The sequence below is a fragment of the Chiloscyllium plagiosum genome, chromosome 12 (assembly GCF_004010195.1).
Source record: "Chiloscyllium plagiosum isolate BGI_BamShark_2017 chromosome 12, ASM401019v2, whole genome shotgun sequence".
Lineage (NCBI taxonomy): Eukaryota > Metazoa > Chordata > Chondrichthyes > Orectolobiformes > Hemiscylliidae > Chiloscyllium > Chiloscyllium plagiosum.
The window spans coordinates 55171329-55194266 of NC_057721.1; the positions used below are offsets into that span (position 1 = coordinate 55171329).

General features: G+C 40.9%; 1 protein-coding gene across 3 annotated transcripts in view; it reads left to right on the forward strand.

The window, feature by feature from the left end:
- LOC122555275 (NXPE family member 3-like) overlaps nucleotides 1-18633 on the forward strand; it is a 43931-nt gene extending 25298 nt beyond the window's left edge. For all 3 annotated transcript variants that reach the window (XM_043701106.1, XM_043701105.1, XM_043701107.1), the window contains 4 exons: nucleotides 3082-3869; nucleotides 6172-6245; nucleotides 6359-6568; nucleotides 18055-18633. In XM_043701106.1, the coding sequence (XP_043557041.1) occupies nucleotides 3082-3869; nucleotides 6172-6245; nucleotides 6359-6568; nucleotides 18055-18608 (1626 nt within the window). In that variant the 3' untranslated portion in view covers nucleotides 18609-18633. The remainder of the gene's footprint in view (nucleotides 1-3081; nucleotides 3870-6171; nucleotides 6246-6358; nucleotides 6569-18054) is intronic.
- Nucleotides 18634-22938: the final 4305 nt, after the last annotated feature.

Sequence of the window (22938 nt, forward strand, 5' to 3'; positions counted from 1 at the left end):
AGTTCCAATACCTCAGAAACCTAGAGCAGTCTCTCCTGCATCATCACTCCTGCTATGTGTTCATTTATTCAGTCCTGTTTGTGTGCTCACTAGCTTGTGGCATTTGATGTAATTCAGAAATTACTGTCTTTGAAGCCCTGCTTTTCAGTGTCTTACTGAATTCATAAGTTCTACTCCGTTGGAAAGAATTGAAAAGGTCCACTTCTGGAAGTTCGCCTTCTCTCAAAAAAAATGTTTAGATTAGATTACTTTACAGTGTGGAAACAGGCCCTTCGGTCCAACAAGTCCACACCGACCCGCCGAAGCGCAAACCACCCATACCCCTACATTTACCCCTTACCTAACACTACGGACAATTTAGCATAGCCAATTCACCTGACCTGCACATCTTTGGACTGTGGGAGGAAACCGGAGCACCCAGAGGAAACCCACGCAGACACTGGTAGAATGTGCAAACTCCACACAGTCAGTCGCCTGAGGCGGGAATTGAACCAGGGTCTCTGGCACTCTGAGGCAGCAGTGCTAACCACTGTGCCACCGTGCTGCCCACTTTCTGCAGCCATACAGTGACATCCTTGATGCTGGCATCAGGGAGGCAACATGCCATTCTTGATCACATCTACGACTACAAAAATTGCTGTCAGTTCTCCTAGTTACTGAACTCTCACCGCTATTCCCTTCCATTCTTTCTTCCTTCCTATCTGTGCAGCTAGGTCACACATTGCACTGTGGATTAGTTTTGGCTGTACTTCTGTAAGGAGCTTCATTGGCTAGATGGTTAGTACATAGTTCAAAATAATGTCACTTTGAACTGAGGTTGACTTGGGATCTACCTTCTTGCCCCACTCCTGAGAGTGGAAGGCAGTGGCAAACCAACACTGTCAAAAAGAAAACTGTCAGTGAAAGCTGCTTAGGATGAAAATCAGCAGACAGTCAGCCAAGGAATAACCCTCAGATATAGTAAAACAGAACAGTGGTGAGTGAACTGGATGTACACGTTGTTCTGCTATACTGTGCGTTTTGTTAATGCAAAATTGATTGCTGAATTGGGGGCACTGTATCTAAAGTGTGAGTTTTTAAAGCATGTATTGGTTATAACATGATTCCAACCTCATTAGTTTAAATGGTGCTGCTATTATGCAATTTTCTTAGAATGCGGGATTGCATGAGAATGGAATTACTGCATTATAACAAAACAGACTCTACTGGGGGTTTCAGCACTTGCCTTGTCTCCCTAAATTGACTGGTGGTCACCTATTTCATTTCTGCCTGCATTCTCTTAACCTGCAGGGTAACTGCTTTCCTAAACGTGCTATCTATATATCTCTTAACCTCCCTGAGAGTGCATCAGTGATTCAAACTGTTTTCTGAGCTCCAGTTTTTGTGACTAGTAACACTTCCTATATATATGGTTGTCTAAGTCATGAGGAAATGCAAATGGTTACCTGTGCAAACGGATGCCAGTCCTGGGCAGCTGAGTTGCCCTGCCGTGTGTTAACGTTAATTTGCAGACGATTTATTGTAAACTGGAGATTAGAAGGTAGAATTACACACCGGTTGGTTCCTTCTGCTGAGCCAATGTCATATTATTTTAATTCTGATGTTACATTTTCCAACTCTGCCTGTGTTCTGCTCCCTATGGCTGCATTTTGTCCTCTGTTTAGCTCTTGCTCTTTTTGTCACTTTCCAAGTTAAAATGTAGCTGCTTAAGTGTACTTTCCCTTCCATTTTTATATCTTTTCAGCAATTTAAAGAACTCACCTGCCCACCTAACAATAGTGTACTAACTTATTTCTACTCAGCTCCTAACAGTAATTACTCAGAAACTGGTCAACATTGTTTTTCTGTAATGGGACTGATTTTTAAATAAAACTTTTTCTTGAAACTCTGTGTGTCAACTTACTGAAGCAAGTGCTTCATGTCCTGAGCACAGTTTACACAAATCCTGCTCTATAAATGCAAAGAAGATTCCACTCCTTTTCATTGTTCTCTGGCCCTTGGCTCATTATCTGCTGATGTTTCGTCCTAAACTGTTTTCCATAAGACATGGAACAGGGATTGGCCATTCAGGCCCCCCAGCATGTTCTGCCACTTAATTAAATCATTGGTTGTGCCCTCAAATCTGCATTACTGCCTACCCCTGCTAACCTTTCACTCCTTCAATTAACAAGAATCTATTTACCTCTGACTTAAGTATTCAAAGATTCTGCTTCCACCACCTTTTCTGAGGAAAAGAGTTCTAAAGACTCCTGATACCCTCAGATTTTTAAACAATTATCTCCATTCTAAAAGGGCAGTCCCTATTTCTTAAACATGACTCCTTGTTCATGATTCTTCTGTAAGAGTAAACATCCTCTCCATATCTATCCCATTGTGATCCCTCAGGAGCTTGTCTGTTTTCATTTTGTGGTTTTGCTTTTTTCAGTAGTGGTGCCATTCCCTCAGGAGCAGGGCAAGGAGGCAGATCATAAGTCTACTCCAGCTGGAATGGGAATTAAAGCTGTGCTGTTGGACATTATTCTAAACTGGGCAGCAGTCACCTAGCTCTCAGAGCTAACAGACCTACGCCAAGTAGGTAACCTGGCAGTTTTCAATGGAGAGGCTGCTGTTGGACAGTAAAAGCTGACAGCTCTTTTATCTCAGATGGGGCTGCATCTCTTGCCCTTAAATAAATAAAATCCTGTTGAGGTAGCTGGTGCATTCTCAGCAGCTTTTTGGGCGGCAGTGCAGGAAGCCTGGAAAGCCTCTGAATAAAAGCCAAAAATACTGCAGATGCTGAACATTTGAAACACACCCAGAAAATGCTGGAGAACCTGAGTTAAGATTTCAAGCTCAATATGACTCTTCAAAATGAGAACATTTCTCCCAGACTGGAAAAGTTAGCTGCATTTCTCTTTCCACAGATGCTACCAAACTCATGTGTGTTATCCAAAAAAGTCCTGCCTGTAGTGTAGAAATCTTGAAGTCTGTTATCTGAGCTATACTTCTGTGCTTTACTTGTTGAAAGTATGTTTGGAGATAAAATGTGTGTGTTGACCGTGTCAAAGATATTAATTGTACATATTTTTTCCTTTTTCATAGTATGATAAATATTCAATTTCTGGCTCTGATTCTAAATGGAGGAGTTATCCAACTCCAAAACTTTATTCTGCTATGAGGCAGAAAACCGAGCCAAGGAATCTCCATTGGACAGACAGATTATTGCAATATGGCTACCAGAATCACAGCTTCACCCCTGAAGAAAGGTCAGAGGGAACATTCCTTATGAAAATGATCGAATGGCCTAAACCACCCAACTCTGCTGTGCCCTGTGAGAAAAGCAGCGACCCAGCACATGTTCGCTTTGTAATTTTAAATTCTGCAAAGACTTTCTATGTGGGAGATCAGCTACAAGTGATGCTGCAGATGAGTGATTTTTATGGTCACCCAAAGCGATATGGGGGTGACTATCTCCAAGCTCGGATCCACACCCCAGCTTTAAAAGCTGGTTCAGCAGGAACTGTTATAGACAATGAAAATGGAATTTACTATATCAATTTTAATTTATCTTGGTCGGGGAAAGTTGAAGTCTCTGTTTTACTGGTTCATCCCAGTGAAGGGATCCAAGCACTTAAAAGACTACGTCAGGAGCGGCCAGAAAGAGTGTATTTTAAAAGTACCTTCAAATATCGGGGTACTTCAGAGACCACTGTGTGTAATCTTTATTTGCCTCCATCTAAACCACTTTGTAACTTTACTGATCCCAGGACTGGGGAACCCTGGTTCTGTTACAAACCAAAGAAGCTTCCCTGCTCTGCTCGTATCAACCATTTTAAAGGAGGTTATGAGAAAAATCTCTTAATTGGAAAAGAGGACCATTATTTCCAAAGGTAATTGAATTAATGTTTTTTTATTTATAGTTTATTTAAAAAAAAAAACTCATTCTCAATCTGATCATTAGAAAAGCACAAGGTATAGAACCAAACTTCCCAACTTTGGGATGTCAGTTAAAAGCAGGACAGTATTTAATGGCAACAAAACTTGAGTTTATATAGTGACTCTAACATAGCAAAACGTACTCCACAGGAGTTTTATATAACAAAATATGGCTAAAACACATACAAAATATTGGCTAGTTAATCAAAAGCTTAGTTGAAGTGTAAGGTCTTAAGGAGCCTCTTAAAGGAGATGGAAAGTGCAAGATAAGTGTAGGAAAGGAATTCCTGAACTTGGGCTGTAGGCTACTGAAGATCCAGTTGACAGTAGTCAAGCAATTTTTAAAATAGAAAATTTGCAATGGGCAGAATTGGATACAGGTAGATATCTGAAATATAGAAGGCTGAAGGGTGCTACAGAAGTAAGGAGGGGCAAATCTTTGGAAATTGACATAAGAATTTTGAAGTTTGCTTTTGGTGTATTGATTTGGTGTCATCACTTATTTCAGACAATTCACATACTACTTCAATGAAGGAAGGAAAATTAAACAACAATTTATATACCACTCTTTTAAACCTCTGGGGGTTTTGCAATTGCTGAATTGGCAGAGCCAAAGTGCTGATGGAAATCAGTGAGAAAGAAGAATGTATTAAAAATTAAGAAAATGATGTGGAATATTCAAAATATACTACATCTCTCATGCAAACTCTGGATAGTTCTAAAATATAAATAATTGTATAATGTTTGTGTTGAGGTGATGCTAAATTTATAATGCATTAACTACAAAGTGTCAGTTGTCTTCAATTAGTAATTTTTCTTACCATGTTAAACAGTGAAGATAATTGGTCAATCACAATAAGGAATATTTTAGGTTCTATCGAGATGCTGACAAATGCAGTTTATTATCCAGTGTGCAAGAGGAAAGAACAAAAGAAATTCACTGTACACCACATCTGATTCTGTTCCTTTCAGATAAACCAGTCCTTGTAAACAAAGTCATTTGATAGTGATCAGATAGATGGAAAGTGTTGTGTGGTTGAGAGTTTAGTGGGATTAAGGACACCTGAGGTATATTGTGTGGCACTTGAAAGGAAATACCAATGGCATCGTAGATTTTGAATGGATTTTGAAATGTTAATTGTTGCTGTATAGTAGAGCTATGATGCACTGAAGTACTGGATGCTTTCAAATTTGTCTTGGCTTTGACTCATGGTCCTCATTACCTGCAGGTACACTACTGACAGAACCATGTGGGGAAGGTTCCAGATCTGATCATTTTTTTATTCCCTTGACAAATCCTGATGGATCACTCAGTACTTCTAGTTCCTGTGTGATAGGTAATGAACTCCCATTACAGCAGTATCTGGAGTTTTGTCATTCTCAGGAGGACAGTGCTCCAGTTCCCTATGGATGATGAGGTTTAGGTGTATTGTTGGGTGAAATACAGAATACCAGGCAGAACAAAAATCAATATACCATGAATAATCTTGCATAGGAGTAGTGATTGCTCAAAAAGACCTTGCAGATCTCTGACACTAACAACCTACACAGAGCTCACAAGTTTAATTTCAGCTGAAAACCAGGTATTTAATGCTGCAGTCATGAATGGAAATCAAGCAGGTAAAAGCAGCAAGAGCTATATCCAAAAGATTAGTGCCTTTTATGTTACTGATTGTGTTCCTGGAGGTGCAGAAATATTTTTCCTGTTGCCCAATAAACTAACCTACTTTTTCTCCCCAGGATTATTTGATCCAATTATTTCTATGTCCAAGTTATGGCTCCCCCCCGGCTAATTTCATTCCTGGCCCCGTTCCTGTGAGCTCTACTTTTCTCCCTAATTACTCGTTCTCTTTCTCCACCCTGATCTTGTGATCCGTCATTTGCAATATCTCCGGCCCCATCCGCTGTCAGATTTTTTTTTTTGCTACGGTTTTGTGCTATTGGTTTTCCTACAAAACAGGGCAGTTTCCTGTTAAACTGGCTGGCTGTTGAGCAATAAATCTTCCTGCTATTAATGTCTAGAGAAACCTGCTTTGAGGTGCATTATCCAAAACTCCTCCCTCCCCTCTGGTCTGTAATGATAACTAACTGTAAAATCTATGAATTTAAATTTGAGTTAAAGGTTTATATATTTAACTGTCTCTTGATGTGTAGGTTTAGGCTTTTACTTTAAAAAATAAATTTGGGTTGCCTCCTGTACATGTCGGTCTTTATCGTGATGCACTGGTTTAATGTGGTACATCTTTGCATTTTCAGTGCAATAAACATAAAGAGGCCTATATTACCCAGTTCCGCAGGTTATATAATGGTGGAGCCTTCACCTCATGCAGGTAAAATATATCTAAACACATTGTTAAATTTAAAGATTTGCCATAATTGAAACTTTGAAAATGTATTGATTGCTGGATGTGTCATGTATTGTGATTTCTGTCTTTATTTGCAGCTCCACCTCTTGGAGCATGTGTCCAGGGACAGCCCATGGTGTCACCATCTGGTTTTTATTATCAGGACCAGTGGATGTCAACAACCTGCAATATTCACCGCTTTGACACGCCTGCAAAGATTACAGACTGTCTTCATGGAAAAAGTGTCTTTCTGTTTGGAGATTCCACTGTTCGTCAGTGGTTTGAATATTTGACTGAATTCATTCCAGGTTGGGTTTCTTAATCTCAGCCTGCTTGTCTTTTGTTGTCTGTTTAATCTAGTTATTTACTTGTATTTACCTACTGACCTTGCATGTAGAATGTTTCATGGATTAAATGTACATGACATTTATACATAATTGGCTAAAGTATACATCTGAATAAGGAAAGCAATTAGAAAATACCTCCAGATTTAGGAAAAATATCTAAAGTGACGCACCATCCAATAAAAATGCAGGTGAACTGATCAAAAAGATCAAAATCCTCTTGGGAAATTGTTTTGGTCTGCTGTTATACCTTTCTGATCCACTCAGTATGAAATGTTTAAAAATATGTATTGCAAACATAACATCATCTATCTTTGAGTATTTTATTAACAATTTTATTTGAGGTCAGAAGTCACATGACTCCAGGTTATAGTCCAACAGACTTATTTGAGATCACAAGCTTTTGGAGCACTGCTGCATTGTCAGGTGGAGTGAAGAGAAGCGCACAGGCACAGAATTTAGAGGCAGAGAGATCAAAGGGTCGTACAATGGTGCCTGTGTGCTTCCCATCCCTCCACTCCACCTGACGAAGAATCAGTGCTCTGAAAGCTTATGATTTCAAACAAATCCATTGGACTGTAACCTGGTGTCATGTGACTTCTGACCTTGTCCACACCCGTCTAACACCGGCACCTCCCCAGCAATTTTATTTGAAGATGTTCTCTGCACGTAAGTTCTAATGATTGATTCCTTTGTCCTTTGAGCAAAGGGCATGGCCATTTCCCTGTTGCAATGAGCAGGAAAAGTCGCTAGAGATCTGTTTTGATCCATCTTTAATCCTTTTTTTTATTGCCTCAGGATTTCAAGGATTTCCCTAGTGGTAGGAGCTGGGAAAGTGCTTGCAATAACACTTACCCAAACAAAGTATTTGTTAACAAAGCTAAGAATTTCCAGCACCGCCACACCCACCATTACTCACTCACCCAGAGGAATATTGACAGACTCAATGAAGTTAAGGTCTGTGCTCAGGACCCTCATTAATCAGAAAGTTAGGGGAGTGAGGAGTGGTCACAATGGCAAGGCAAAGAGAAATAGGTAACTCTTAATCTTCAGTTTTGTCTCCCAGGAATATTTTGTTGGTTTTCATGCCTGTATTAGCAGTGAGAAGACCTGGATTGTGCATCATGATTGAGGTTGGAAGTCTGAGCAGTGGACCAGAATGGGGAAACCATAGGTCATGTACTGGCTTGGGGCACCAAATACCAGTTGTCTGGGTCGGGGCTCCATACTTTGAGACTGTTGTTTCTGTCCGTCTCGAATGAAGATAGGAAATATCTTTCTGACACTCCTCCAGTATCATCTGTTAGTTAAAGGTGAATGCTATAGACTGTGAGTGTGCATATTTCCAAACATCCTTCAGTACAAACCAGTACAAGTGGAAAAGTGTACATTTTCAATTTGAAGGTCAAAATGAGGTCCTCTGAGATTGTCTTAATTCTGTACATTTTAACAATTTCAGCTTGTATTGGCAGTGTTTCAGAATGAGTGTCATACTGTTATCAGTCAGTCACAGACACTGAAACTGGGCTTGATAGTGTTGTTTGTGTCGCTACTATTGAAGACCTAAGGTCTCAAAGTGACAGTGTGCTTTGCTTCTGAATAGTTCCTTCACAACACATGTCATGCCTTGCTAAAAGGGTGCTAGTAAAGGTGTAATGAGTATGTTTTGTGGAAGGTTATACCAGTTTTGGATTTACATGACAGCACTCTGGGCCTGAGCTTCAGTTGCAGCATTGAAACATTGGGTACTTTATCTTGTGATTGATATTGAAACTGAGACAACAGTCACCAGACATTACATCATGCTGGATTCTGCAAAAGGTGTCATGACGCTGCCCCCCTCACACAATAATCAGCTCCACGTTCAATATAATGTCATGACGCTGCCCCCCTCACACAATAATCAGCTCCACGTTCAATATAATGTCTCTGCCAGGTTGGAGCCAGACCCCTCATGCAATGTTAAAATTGGCAAATGTTTTTCAATGCAGATAATTTTTTATTTCAAACATGGGTAAAACAAAAGGTACTTTGTATAGGGTAACTCAGTGGACATCTGAAGAGGTTTAATATCATAGGGTAGGAAGGCATGTTTTAAGTATCTAAAACACTGACTTGAAGAATCAAAGCTTGGAGTATTCTGAACAATTCTGGGAATCATTCCTGAAAAAGAACATATTGGCCATTTAAGGTCCATGGTGTGTTCTTCTGTGGAATGATCTGTTTTTCTAAAATCTATGAAAGTCTTAGCATGTCTCAACATTGACTGTGATTATGAGGTACAGTTAGTCTTGTTGAGCTCATTGAAGAACTCCAGTAGAAGGAACAGACTTTGAATACAATCCACAATATGTTCTTCCTAAATTTCCCTCTCATGGGAAATGACAACACTGTGTTTTCTTTGGTAGGGACTTAACCTGTGCTGGCATATCTACTTCATCCCATATTTGGATGAGATTTCAATATATGCCCAGACTTTCTGCACTTGCTCTCTGCCACTAAGCTTCTAGTGTTCTAACTTAATTTTTATTTTGTACTTTCCACCATCCTCTGCTATTATATTATTTTTCAGAAAACAGCTCAGTAAACTATAGAACTAGATCCATTCTTGACGCACATTTGTCAGCATTTACTTTCAAATATTACACATTTTAATCGTCCACTTTTTTCATGTAAAAATAGCAGTTTCAGTTTGAGTTCTATGTTAGAGACATAAGATACTTACTGGTTAAGCTTACCACTTCCATTCAAAATCACAGACCTTTCAGAATAAAATTGAGACTTTTCTTCATGCAAAGTGGGGATATAGTTTGAAACTCTATTTTTTGCAAATAGCAATCAATTCTAGTCTAATTATGTTTGAAACTGCCTGGCAAATATTTTTCAATCTCAAAGATGTTAAGGGGTATGAAATAAAGGTGGATATGAGGTTTAATCATAGACTAGCCATGATGAGAGTAGGGAGGACAGGGACAGGATTTCATGGTCACAGGAATATGCTGGCAGACAGCAAGCTGGTTTGAAGTGTGTCTACTTCAACGTCAGAAGTTTCTGAAATAAGGTAGGTGAGCTTGCAGCATGGATAGGTACTTGGGATTTTGATGTTGTGGTCATTTTGAAGACATGGATAGAACAGGGTCAGGAGTGGATGTTGCAAGTTCCAGAGTTTCGATCTTTCATTAAGAATAGGCAAGGCAGTAAAAGAGGGGGAGGTGTGGCCTTATTAGTCAAGGTTAGTATAATGGTGGCTGAAAGAACTTTTGATGAGGACTCATCTACTGAGGTAGTGTCAGGTGAGGTTAGAAACAGGAGAGGAGAGGTCACACTGCTTGGAGTTTTTATAGGCGTGGGCAGAGTTCCAGGGAGGTGGAAGAGAGGATTGACAAAATTATTCTGGACAGGAGTGAAAGGAACAGGGTGGTCATTATGGGCAACTTTAACTTCCCCAACCTTGATAGGAAATGTTATAGCTCTAGTATGTTGGATGGACCAGTTTTTGTCCAATGTATATAGGAGGGTTTCCTGACATAGTATGTCAAAGGGTTGACAAGAGGGAAGGCCACAACTGGATCTGGTACTTGGTAATGAACCAGGCCAGGTGTTTGATTTAGTTGTAGGTGAGCACTTTGGAGTGAGTGACCATAATTCAGTTACATTGAGTTTAGCGATGGGAAGGGTAGGTACATGCCACAGGTCAAGAGTTATTGATGGGGCAAGGACAAATATAATATGATTAGGCAAAAATTAGGACACATAGAATGGGGTAGCAAAATGCAGGGAATGCAGACAATGGAAATGTGGAGCTGGTTTAAGGAACAGATATTGCATGCCCTTGATAGATATGTCCCTGTCAGGCAGGGAGGAAGTGATCAGGTAAAGTATCCGTGGTTTACTACAGAAATTGCATCTCTTGGTAAGCAGAAGAAGGAGGCTTATGTGTTGTTGAGGCAAGATGGTTCAAATGAGGCGATGGAGAGTTACAGATCAGCTAGGAAGGATTTAAAGAGAGAGTTAAGAAGAGCAAAGAGAGGACACTAGTAGTCTTTAGCAAATAGAATAAAGGAGAATAATAGGGCCAGTCAAAGATAGAAGTGGGAAGTTGAGTATAAACCCTGTGGAGATCTGAGAGGTGCTAAACGAACATTTCTCATCAGCTTTCACTCAGGAAAAGGAGAATATTGTAGAGGAGAAGAATGAGGTACAAGATATTAGACTAGAAAGGATCGAGGGTGGTTACGAACAAGTGTTATCAATTCTAGAAGGAGTGAAAGTAGACAAGTCCCCTGGGCTGAATGGGATTTGTCCGTGAATTCTCTGGGAAGCTAGGGAGGGAATAGCAGAGCCTTTGGCTTTGATATTTGAGTCATCGTTGTCTATAGATTTAGGTACCAGAGGACTGGAAGATTGCAAATGTTGTGCCCTTGTTCAAGAAGGGCAGTAGAGATGACCCAGGTAATTTTAGACCACTGAGCCTTACTTCTGTTGTAGGAAAGGATTATAAGAAATAAAATTTATAATCTTCTAGCAAGCAACAACTTGATTTCAGATAGTCAACATGGTTTCGTCAAAGGTAGGTCGTGTCTCACAAACCTCATTGAGTTTTTTGAGAAGGTGACCAAGCATGTAGATGAGGGTAGGGCAGTTGACATGGTATACATGGACTTCAGTAAAGCCTTTGATAAGGTTCTACAGAGTAGGCTGTTGGAGAAAATGTAGAGGCATGGGATTGAGGGTGATTTAGCAGTTTGGATTAGAAACTGGCTTTCTGAAAGAAGGCAATGAGTGGTGGTTGATGGAGAATATTCAGCCTGGAGTCCGGTTACTAGTGGTGTGCTACAAGGATCTGTTTTGGGACCATTGTTGTTTGTCATTTTTATAAATGACTTAGATGCAGGCATAGGTGGATGCATTTGTAAATTTGCAGATGACATTAAAGTCAGTGGAGTAGTGGACAGTTTGGAAGAATGTTACAGGTTTCAGGGGGACTTGGATAGACTGCGGAATTGGGCTGAGAGGTGGCAAATGGAGTTCAATGCAGCTAAATATGAGGTTATGCACTTTGGGAGGTATAACAGGAAGGCAGAGTACTGGGTCAATGGAAAGATTCTTGCTAGTGTGGATGTCCAGAAGGATCTATGAATCCATGTACATAGATCCCTGAAAATTGCCACCCAGGTTGATAGTGCTGTTAAGAAGGCAATACGGTGTGTTAGGTTTCATTGGTAGAGGAATTGAGTTCTGTAATATCATGCTGCAACTATACAAACCTCTAGTGCGGCCACACTTGGAATATTGTGTACAGTTCTGGTCACCATATTTCTGGAAGGATGTGGAAGCATTGGAAAAGCTGCAGAGGAAGTTTACCAGGATGTTGCCTGGTCTGGAGGGGAAGGTCTTATGAGGAAAGGCTGAGAGACTTGGGTCGTTCTCATTGGAAAGAAGGAGGCTAAGAGGGGATTTGATAGAGACATACAAGATAATCAGAGGATTTGAGAGGGTAGATAGTGTAAGTCTTTTTCCTAGGATGATGACGTCAGCTTGTACGAGGGGGTACACCTACAAATTGAGGGGTGATAGATTTAAGACTGATGTCAGAGGCAGGTTCTTTACTCAGAGTGGTAAGGGTGTGGAATGCCCTACCTGCCAATGTAGTGAACTCAGCCACGTTAGGGAGCTTTAAACAATTCTTGGATAAGTACATGGATGATGGGATAGTGTAGGGGGACGAGCTGAGAATAGTTTACAGGTCAGCGCAACATTGAAGGCCGAAGGGCCTGTTCTGCGCTGTATTGTTCTATGATCTGTCAAATAAAAGGAAAATACTGTGGATGCTGGAAATCTTAAGACACCTAAAATGCTGGAGAAACTCAGTTGGTCTGGCAACATTTGTGGAGAGAGAAACAGAGTTAAAGTTTTTTTGAGTCTAGAACATATTGGCCTCACACCCTGGTGAGCTAGCAGATGAGGTAATTTTTACTCTGGTTTGACTGCAGTCTGCTGACCCTTATTAATTCACCATGTGCCTTTCTTGATTCTATGCTGGCCTCTAGAATGCCAATATTTACACTCGTTACTGCAAGTGCTGGATCAAATGATGATAGTTCTTCATCAGCAGTGCACTGTTAACTTCTGTCATTGAGCAGACAGTTTCTATAGGTGAAGAGAAAAAAGATTGGAGACAAATGTAGGTCCCATAGATGGGAATTTATAATGGAGAGCAAAATAGATACTTTGGTTCTGTGTTCATAAAGGATCATCAAAATTAACATCAGAAATGTTGGAGAAAGCAGGGTTTAGTGTGAGGGAGAAATTGAAGTAAATCAGTATATCTAGGGAAATGATTTTGGAGTAATTGAAGACCGATAAATCCCCAAGGCCTGACAACAAATGCACTGATGGGCATTTTCCATTTTTTGTAGACTCTGGAACAGTTCCTACAGATTGGGGGGGTTACATCAGTTACCCTCTAATTTAAGAAAGGAGGCAGAGAGAAATCTGGGTATTGTAGACCAATCAGCTTAATACCATTAAAAAAGATTTAATTGTTGAGCCTATGGAAAGCAGTGACATGATCCGAAAGAGTCAGCATGAAAAGGAGGCATTTTTGACCAATCTTTCAGGATTTTTTGAGGATAAACCTTTAGAGTTCATGAAGTGGAGCAAGATGATGTGTTTTATTTAGACTTTCAGAAGGTTTTTGACAGAGATTAGCATGTAAAATGAAAACACATATTGAATTAGGGATAGTCTATTGAGATAGATAGCAACTGGAGGGCAGCAGGAAACAAACAGTAGGAATAAGTGGGACTTTTTCCAATGACAGACAGTGGGGTACTGCAGGGATCAGTGCTAGGATCCAGCTGTTCACAGATGAGGGAACTAAATGCAATATCACCAAGATGGCAATGACACAAAGCTGATTAGGAAGGTGAGTTTTGAGGAAGATGCGGAGATGCTTCACTTTGATTTGGACAAGCTGAAGGAATGGGCAAATGTGTGGTAGATGCAGTATATTATGAATAAATGTGAGGTTATCCACTTTGGGAGAAAAAACATGAAGGCATGTTGTTATCTGAATGGCCATAAGTTGAGAGGGGGGGATGTGCAATGCGACCTGGGTGTCATAGGAGCAAAGGAATTGGGTGTCCTCATGTACCAGTTGCTGAGGGTAAGTATGCAGGTGCAGTAGGCAGTAAAATTGCAAATGATAGTGACCTTTATAGCGCAATGATTTGAGTAGAGGGGCTTGGATATCATGTTGTAATTATACAGTATGTTGATGAGACTGTGTTTACTACAGAGAAAGACATGAAGACCTGGGAAAGTTAGTGGTGATATCTTGGGGACAGCCCATATCACACTAGAGCAGGTGTTGATGTATTAGAATGTATGAAGGTGGATCAATCTCCTGGTCCTGACCAGATATATGCAAGAACGCTGCAAGAGATGAGAGAAGAAATTGCATTTTGCATCATTGCTAGCCATGGATGAGGTCCTGGAAGACTGGAGGGTAGCGAATGTTCTGCCATTATTCAAGAAGGGCTGCAAAGAAAACTCTGGGAACTATGGACCAGTAATCTTAGAATCTTCTCAAGTAACTTACTCACCACAGATCTTGAAGGATAAGATATAAATGCATTTGGAAAAACAGGGTTTGGTTAGGAGTAGTCAGCGTGAATTTGAGAGTGGGAGATCATGCCTCACAAATTTGTTAAAGTTCTTTGAAGTGACTAGGAAGGTTGACAAGGTAAGGGCAGTAGATGGAGTCTGTATGGATTTCAGTAAGTTCCACATGGTAGGCTGCTCTGGAAGGTTAGGTCGCATGGAATCCAGGACGTGCTGGCAAATTGGATACACAATGGCTTGATTGTAGGAAGCAAAGGGTAATAGTGGAAGGATGCTTGTTGGACTGGAGGCCTGTGGCTAGTGCAGTGTGTCAGGGGTCCGTGCTGGGCCCATTGTTGCTTGTTATCTATATCAATGATTTGGATGAGAATGGACAAGGCATGATTAGTAAGTTTGCTGATGACATTAAAATAGGTGGTATCTTGGACTGTGAGGAAGTTTATCAGCAGGACCTTGATCAGCTGAGGAAGTGGGCCAAGAAATCGCAAATGAAGTTTAATATAGATAAGTGAAAGGTCTTGTCTGTTGGAAAGTCAAATCAAGGTAGGAGTTTCATGGTGAATGGTAGGACCTTAAGGTGTGTAGTGGAACAGAGGAATTGAACCTGAGATCCTGGTGCTGTGAGGCAGCAGTGCTAACCACTGAGCCACCGTGCTGTCTCTGATATTCACTGGAGTTTAGAATAATGAGGTGTATCTCCTAGAAATCTTTTAAAATTTTAACTAGACTATACAGGATAGATGCAGGAAAGGTGTTGTGTTGGAATCCAGAACCAGAGGTCACAGTCTGAGGTAGACCATTTAGGATGGAGATGAAATATTTCTTCATCTGGGGAATGGTGAGTCTGTGGACTTCCCTACCACAGGAAGCAGTTGAGGCTAAAGTGTCATGTGATTTCGAGAAGGAGTTGAATGTAGCACTTGGAGCCAAAGGGATCAAAGAACATGGGGAGAAGTGGGAAGAGGTTACTGAGATGGATGATCAGCCACTGTCGTAATGAATGGTGGAGCTGATTGGCCTACTCCTGGTCTATTCTCTGGGTTTCTGTTCTTTAATATCTGAAAGCCGACAATTGGGGGCAGAGGGATTGTTGTGAGAGTAGATGGAAAGCAAGATCTCCATAATCCTACTATCTGCATCTTGCATTTCATGCCAAGTAGCAGTGCAAGGTTTATTGGGAAGTGGGAATGGGCACGAGGCAGTATCATCCTGACATCTCCAGTGTTCTCTGTGATGCTATTTATGCCAGAGTGTGGTTGGAGCCTGCCCCACAATGTGAAGCACCATCTCTCCTGCAGGCTTTAGGGATTGCTGCTTTGGTTCTGTTTTGCTGTATATGTTCTTATGCTGTGGCATCAAGGGTAAATCAACAATGATTATCTAGCATTATGTGTAGGCTAATGCATTTGAGATTGAAGAATAACTGGAGATGTGGAGACTCTGACAAGTGACTGTGAGAGATTGGCAGGTGAGTCATATATGTGAATGTTCAACCTGCATCCTAACTGTTATGGATTCCTTAAGGGTGTGTGGTGCACTGAACAGAGACAGCGGTATGATCAATCTAGTTATTCAGTTAAAAATGTTTCTGACCGTTTCATTCATGGTTACACATCTGACGATTCTACAGCTCAGTATCCCAGAGTTTGCCACCTCACTGCTTCTTCGCCATGTTCCTAGGTTCCAGACCTGGCTTCAACCTCCCTTCTTTCCAATAACAGACCTGAGCTTCTGTTTTTACCTGTAAATCTTTGCAGTGGGTCCCCATGTCTGAAGCAATCGTAGTGATTGTTCTGATTCATCTCGATAGGGTCAGAAGTTTGTTCTGTCACTAAGTGAAAACCGTGAATCCTCAGTCTCATTCTGTGCAATGCCTCTCCTCCCAACTCAAGCTTCTAACTTCCCTCAATGATATGAGTTGCTGTAGCTCTTGGGATACTATTTCCCTTCCCCATCCAGTATTGTCCTCTCCCTGATTGGACCAGGCATCAACATCTGATCCATTTGATTGTTGTCAGCCATTTTGTTGTACTGCCTGGGGTTTTAAAAATGATTCAGCATGTGCATTTCTTTCATAAATATCACATTATCCAAGATGAAAGTAAAGAAAAGCAGGAAGATGATTGTTTAAAAGATGGATTGAAATAGAAATAACAAAGTGTAAGAAGTGGAATACAAAACAAAATAGTAGGAGCAGCAAGGCAAATAGATGAACAAACAGGGACTAAAGGAATTAAGGTGTGGAGAAGAAATTTAGTGTTAGTTGCAGGAAAGGCGACAGTCTTTGTTAACTGTGATCAACTGATAGAAAATGTTTCAGATGACATCAGTAACATTGAATTTCTTAGTCGAGAGTGTGGTGCTGGGAAAGCACAGCCGGTCATGCAGCATCTGAGGAACAGGAGAATCAATGTTTCGGCCATAAGCCCTTCATCAGGAATGAGGCAATTGAATTTCATAGTCCACTGTGCCTAACTAATACCAAGTAAGGTAATTGTAGTCTTACAGGACGATAGGGTTGCTCTCTCATTACAGAGAGACACCTGGTGACCCTGAGGTTAAACCACCGCCATGCCTCAGGCCAAGGGAGAGATTGAGAAGGAGAGCCCTCATGGTCACCTCAGCCAGTGCAGGAATTGTTCTGAGAAGAGTCACTTAACCCAAAATGTTAACCCTGATTTCTCTCTGCTGAGCTTATCCAGCAATTGCTGCTTTTCTCAGGGATAGAATCCATGCTTCTAGCATCACTCTGAAATACAAAGCAGCTAGGAGAAAGTGAGGACTGCAGATGCTGGAGATCAGAGCTGAAAAATGTATTGCTGGAAAAGCGCAGCAGGTCAGGCAGCATCAAAGGAGCAGGAGAATCGACGTTTCGGGAATAAGCCCTTCTTCAGGAATCATTCCTGCTGTACTTTTCCAGCAACACATTTTTCAGTACAAAGCAGCTGTCCAGACAACTGAGCTAGCATTGGCAGCGCATTGCAACTAGGACAGCAGTTCAGGCTTGTTTAGTTTTGTGCATCAGTTTAAGATGAAGAAACATAGTCATAGAGATGTACAGCATGGAAACCGCCCCTTCAGTCAAACTTATCCTTGCTAATCAGATGTTCTACATTAACCTGCTCCCATTTGCCAGCATTTGGCCCAAGTCCTTCCTGTTCATAGACTCATCCAAATGCCTTTTAAATTTTGTAATGGTTCGCGCCTCCAATACCTCCTCTGGCAGCTTATTCCCTACACACACCACCTTCTGTGTGAAAATATAGGTCCCATTTAAATCTTTCCCCTCTCACCTTAAACCTATGCCCTCTACTTTTGCACTCTCCTACACTGGGGAAAAGACATAGACTATTCACCCTATCCATGCTCCTCATAATAATATTATAAACTTCTCTCCGATCATCTCTCAGCCACCGATGCTCCAGGAAAAGTAGCCCCAGCTTTTTTAGACTCTCCTAAAGTTCTGATCCTATAAACCTGGCAACATCCTTGTAAATCTTTCACAACATCTTTCCTGTAACATGTAAGCCAGAGTTGAACATGATATTCCAGATGTGGCCTCACCAATGTCCTGTACGTAAAAGAAGAATAAGTGATTAACAGATTGAAGTAAACTAGTGGGATATTGGTGTATGATTATTTGTCAGTTGGTCTGTGCTTGTTGTAAGATATCACATTACAATTATGTCTTTCATTACATGAGCATGCTTAAATCTTGCTTCATTTGGGTGGTCTCTTGGAAATTATATATCCTTCCTATTTTAGACCTATTAACATCGACAATATTGTGGCATGGCATTTCAAACAATTTTATTCTGTTTTAGGTCTCAAGATATTTGATCTTCACAATCCAAAAAACATAGGCCCTCATCTTGCTGTGGATTTAGAACACAATATCCTGGTAGAATATCATCCCCATGGCCCACCAATCCGATTCAACACTGTTTCGAGCCAGGACCTACACTACATTGCAAATGAACTGGATGAAATTAAAGGAGGAAAGGGAACGGTCATAGCTATCACCTTATGGTCTCATTTCAGCACTTTTCCAGTGGAAGTTTACATCAGAAGACTACAGAATATCCGCAGGTCAATTTTGCAGTTACAAGGGAGGAGTCCAGATACAGTGGTTGTATTGAAGACTGCCAATGTGCAGGCCCTTCCAGGAGATGTCAGTCTGTATAACAGTGACTGGTACTCCTACCAGCTTGATATCCTGATGAGAAAGATGTTCACAGGCATCAATGTGGCATTTGTAGATGCCTGGGAGATGACGATAGCACATTACTTGTCACATAATTTACACCCTGAGCGAATCATTGTAAAAAATGAAATAGATGTACTTCTTTCATATGTGTGTCCTTCTGGAAATAAATAAAGAAATAAACTATGTATTAAATCTGTTCTAAACAGGTTTTAGTTACCGTGGGATTCAAAATCTGTGATATCAGAAAACTTAGATTTATATACTTGCCTTAAATTAATATGCATTTTCTAACATGGATGAGAACACATTTTTAAACAAGAATAATTTTAAAATTATTCATGTGTGGGTGTATTCATTATGGTTGGAGCCAAATAGTATTTTACTTTTGCATTCAAAACTTCCATTTTTACTGAAGGAATGTAACTCAAACAAACTCTTTGCTGTGTAACAGAGAAAGCAAATTAGAGTACTGTATTATGGGATGGGGATTGTAGCAAACACCGTCTTCCTTTTTATCAGTGGGAATTTTCCTCAGGTAAATGAAGAACATGCCAGACACAGTGTGAGAGGAAGGAATCCATTGAAAAATGTGCAGTCCACAACAATAGGTAAGGCACCACAAAGAGGGGAACAATAAAGAGTAGACATGCAGTTGGGAGATAAAAACATAGACAATAGGAGCAGGCCTCTGAGCCTGTTTTGCTGTTCAATATGATCATGTTTGATTAACCAACCCAGTACCTTATACTTAGGCTTTCCACATAATCTTTGAATCCTTCAGCCCTGAGAACTACACTAACTCTGCTTTGGATTCAACCACTTTCTGTTGCTGAGAATTCCAAGAGTTTATCAGTCCAGGTGGGGAAAAAAAATCTTCTTGTTTCAGTCTTTAGAATATGACTGTTGGTTTTGGAGTCCCATGCATTGGGAGCATCATTTCTAAGTTTGTCCTGTTTGGATTTTATACATTTCTTGAAGATTCATTCCCTCCGCCCCCAATTCTTCTAAAATGTGGTGAATATCAGGTGAACCCCTCCAGTTTCTCTCCATACATTAGTCAAGAGTCCTGCATGGTGTATTGTTTCCCTGATGTCAGGGTAAACTGGATTAGGTAGAGTTAGATTAATCAAATTAGCAAAGGTAGCCTCGAGGGAGAGCTCATTAAATGTATTAGAGATTGGTTCCACAACATCTTCCTCCAAATGACAACCAGGGAGCAGACTATTCTGAGTTTGGTATTGTGTAATGAGGTGGGATTAATGACTGATCTCATAGTAAAGAATCCTCTTGGGAAGAGGCATCATAACATGATAGAATTTCAAATTCAGTTGGAGAATAAGAAAGAAGTCCCACACCTTAAATAAAGGTGATTACTTAGGCATAGGGATAGAGCTGACCCTAGTAGCCTGGCTGGGAAGACTAAAAGGTAGGACAGTTGATGATATTCAATTGCTCCATGCTGAAAGTTAAAAATCACACAACACCAGGTTATAGTCCAACAGATTATTTGGAAGCACTACCTTTTGGAGCGCTGCTTCTTCAGCAGGTGGTCCTGATGAAAGAACAGTGCTCTGAAAGCTAGTGTTTCCAAATAAACCAGTTGGACTAGAACCTGGTATTTTGTGATTTTTAACTTTGTACACCCTAGTCCAACACTGGCATCTCCAAATCATGACATCCATGCTGAGATATAAGAGTCACAACAAATGGGGCGGCATGGTGGCACAGTGGTTAGCACTGCTGCCTCACAGCGCCAGAGACCCGGGTTCAATTCCCGACTCAGGCGACTGACTGTGTGGAGTTTGCACATTCTCCCCGTGTCTGCGTGGGTTTCCTCTGGGTGCTCCGGTTTCCTCCCACAGTCCAAAGATGTGCAGGTCAGGTGAATTGGCCGTGCTAAATTGCCCGTAGTGTTAGGAAATAAGGGGTAAATGTAGGGGAATGGGTGGGTTGCGCTTCGGCGGGTCGGTGTGGACTTGTTGGGCCGAAGGGCCTGTTTCTACACTGTAATTAATCTAATCTAATCTAATCTAAAAATATTAATGCTAAACAAGAGCATTAAGGATAATATAAATTCTAAAAACTAAGGCATGCCACTGTGTAAAGATGAGTGGCAGACTGGAAGTTTGGGGAAGTTTTAAAGATTAACAAAAGGTTACTACAAAATTCATAAAGCACAGAAGGTAAATGTAATGCTTAACTTTTTAATTCCCATTTCTCTAACTACCTGAGCCTTTTCTTTGTACCTTGGTACCCAAGTTGGCACTATGTGGACACTTTTCACTGTACTCCTGTACTTGAGTATACGTGACAATAAAAATCAGAAAAAATCTAAATCTGAAATAAAACCAGTGCAAAATATAAAAACAGGAAAACCTTTATGAATGTATAAAAAGGAAGAGCGTAGCTGGTCCCTTGCTAGCAAAGACTGAGGAGTGAATAGTGGGGAGTACAGAAATAATGGAGCCGGTAAATCAATATTTTACTTCAGTTTTCACAGTGAAGGACACAAGTACCATCCCAATAGTAACAGGTAATGCAGAGGCGATAGGAAGGGAGGAGCTTAGACCGATCATCATCAGTAGGGGAAAAAATACTGAGCAAACTATTGGAATTAAAGGAGGCAAGTTCCCAGGGCCTGATGGCCGACATCCCAAGGTCTTCAAGGAAGTGACAACAGAGATTAATGATTCATTGTTTACAAAACTCCAAAATTTCCTGGGTATGGGAAAGGTTTCTGTGGATTGGAAGAATGCTAATATAACACCTTCATTCAGAAGGCGAGGGAAGCTGAGGATTCGGAAGGCAACCGCGTATGTAAATGCAGAGAAATGTAATAGTGTTAAAGCGCTGCAGGATCCGGCTGTCCTTGTACATGAATCGCAGTAAACTAGTATGCAAGTTTAGCAGCTATAAACAAATGGAATCTTGGCATTTATTGGTAAAGAGTCGGGAGTATAGTATGGTGCTGGAAAAGCACAGAGGGTCAGGCAACATCTGAGGAGCAAGAGAATTGAAGCTTTGGACATAAACACTTCACCGAGAATGAGGCTTCCTCGTTCCTGGTGAAGGGTTTATGCTCGAAACATCACTTCTCCTGCTCCTCGGATGCTGCCTGACCTACTGTGCTTTTCCAGCCCCACTCTAATCTTGACTCTGATCTCAAGCACCTGCAGTCCTCACTTTCTCCCATTTATTGGTCAAGACTAAGAGTGTGAAAGTAGGGAAGTGTTGCTAATGGAGAAGGCATTAGTGAGTTCAGACCTAGAGTAGTGAGTACAATTTCTGTCCCCTCGCTTAGAGTCATAGAGATATATAGCATGGAAACAGACCCTTCAGTCCAACCCATCCATGCCGACCAGATATCCCAACCCAATCTAATATCACCTGCCAGCACCAGGCCCATATCCCTCCAAACCCTTCCTATTCATATACCCATCCAAATGCCTTTTAAATGTTGCAATTGTACCAGCCTCCACCACTTCCTCTGGCAGCTCATTCCGTACACATACCACCCTCTGTGAAAAAGTTGCCCCTTAGCTATCTTTTGTATCTTTCCCCTCTCACCCTAAACCTATGCACTTTAGTTCTGGACTCCCCAACCCCAGGGAAAAGACTTTGTCTATTTATCCTATCCATGCCCCTCATGATTTTGTAAATCTCTTTAAGGTCACCCCTCAATCTCCAGGGAAAACAGCCCCAGCCTGTTCAGCCTCTCCCTATAGCTCAAATCCTCCAACCCTGGCAACATCCTTGCAAATCTTTTCTGAACTCTTTCAAGTTTCACAACATCTTTCCGATAGGAAGGAGACCAGAATTGCACGCAATATTCCAACAGCGGCCTAACCAATGTCCTGTACAGCCGCAACATGACCTCCCAACTCCTGTACTCAATACTCTGACCAATTGTAAAAAAATCATACCAAACACCTCCTTCACTATGAGGGATGATGTAGTGGATGGTGGAGACATTTCAGAGGAGATTCACTGGATTGATTCCAAACTTAAAGATAGATTGAACAGTTTAGGCCTATATTATTTGAATTTTATAAAAATGAGATGAGATCTAATTGATGTATATAAGATACTGAAAGGAATTGACGAAATAGATGTAAAAAGGATGTTTCCTTCTGTGTGGCAATCATGAATGTGAGGTCATAGTTTTCGGATAAGAGCAGATTTAAAACAGAGAGAAGGAGAAATTACGTCGCTCAAACTTTCATGAATCCATTGCATTTATTACCCTAGATTGTGGTGGATTCTGAGACATTGAGTAAATTCAAGGAGGAGATAGATTGTTAATTAATAATGCATTGAAGGGTTATGGAAAGCAGGCTGGAAAAAAAGAGTTGAGGCTGACATGAGATCAGGCATAATCATATCAAATGGTGCAACAGGCTCAAGCAGCTGAATTGCTTACTCCTGCTCCTAAATCTTGTGATCTTATGTAGAGGCAATCACTGGGAGGCGAATATTCCACACATGAAGGAAGTGATCCAGT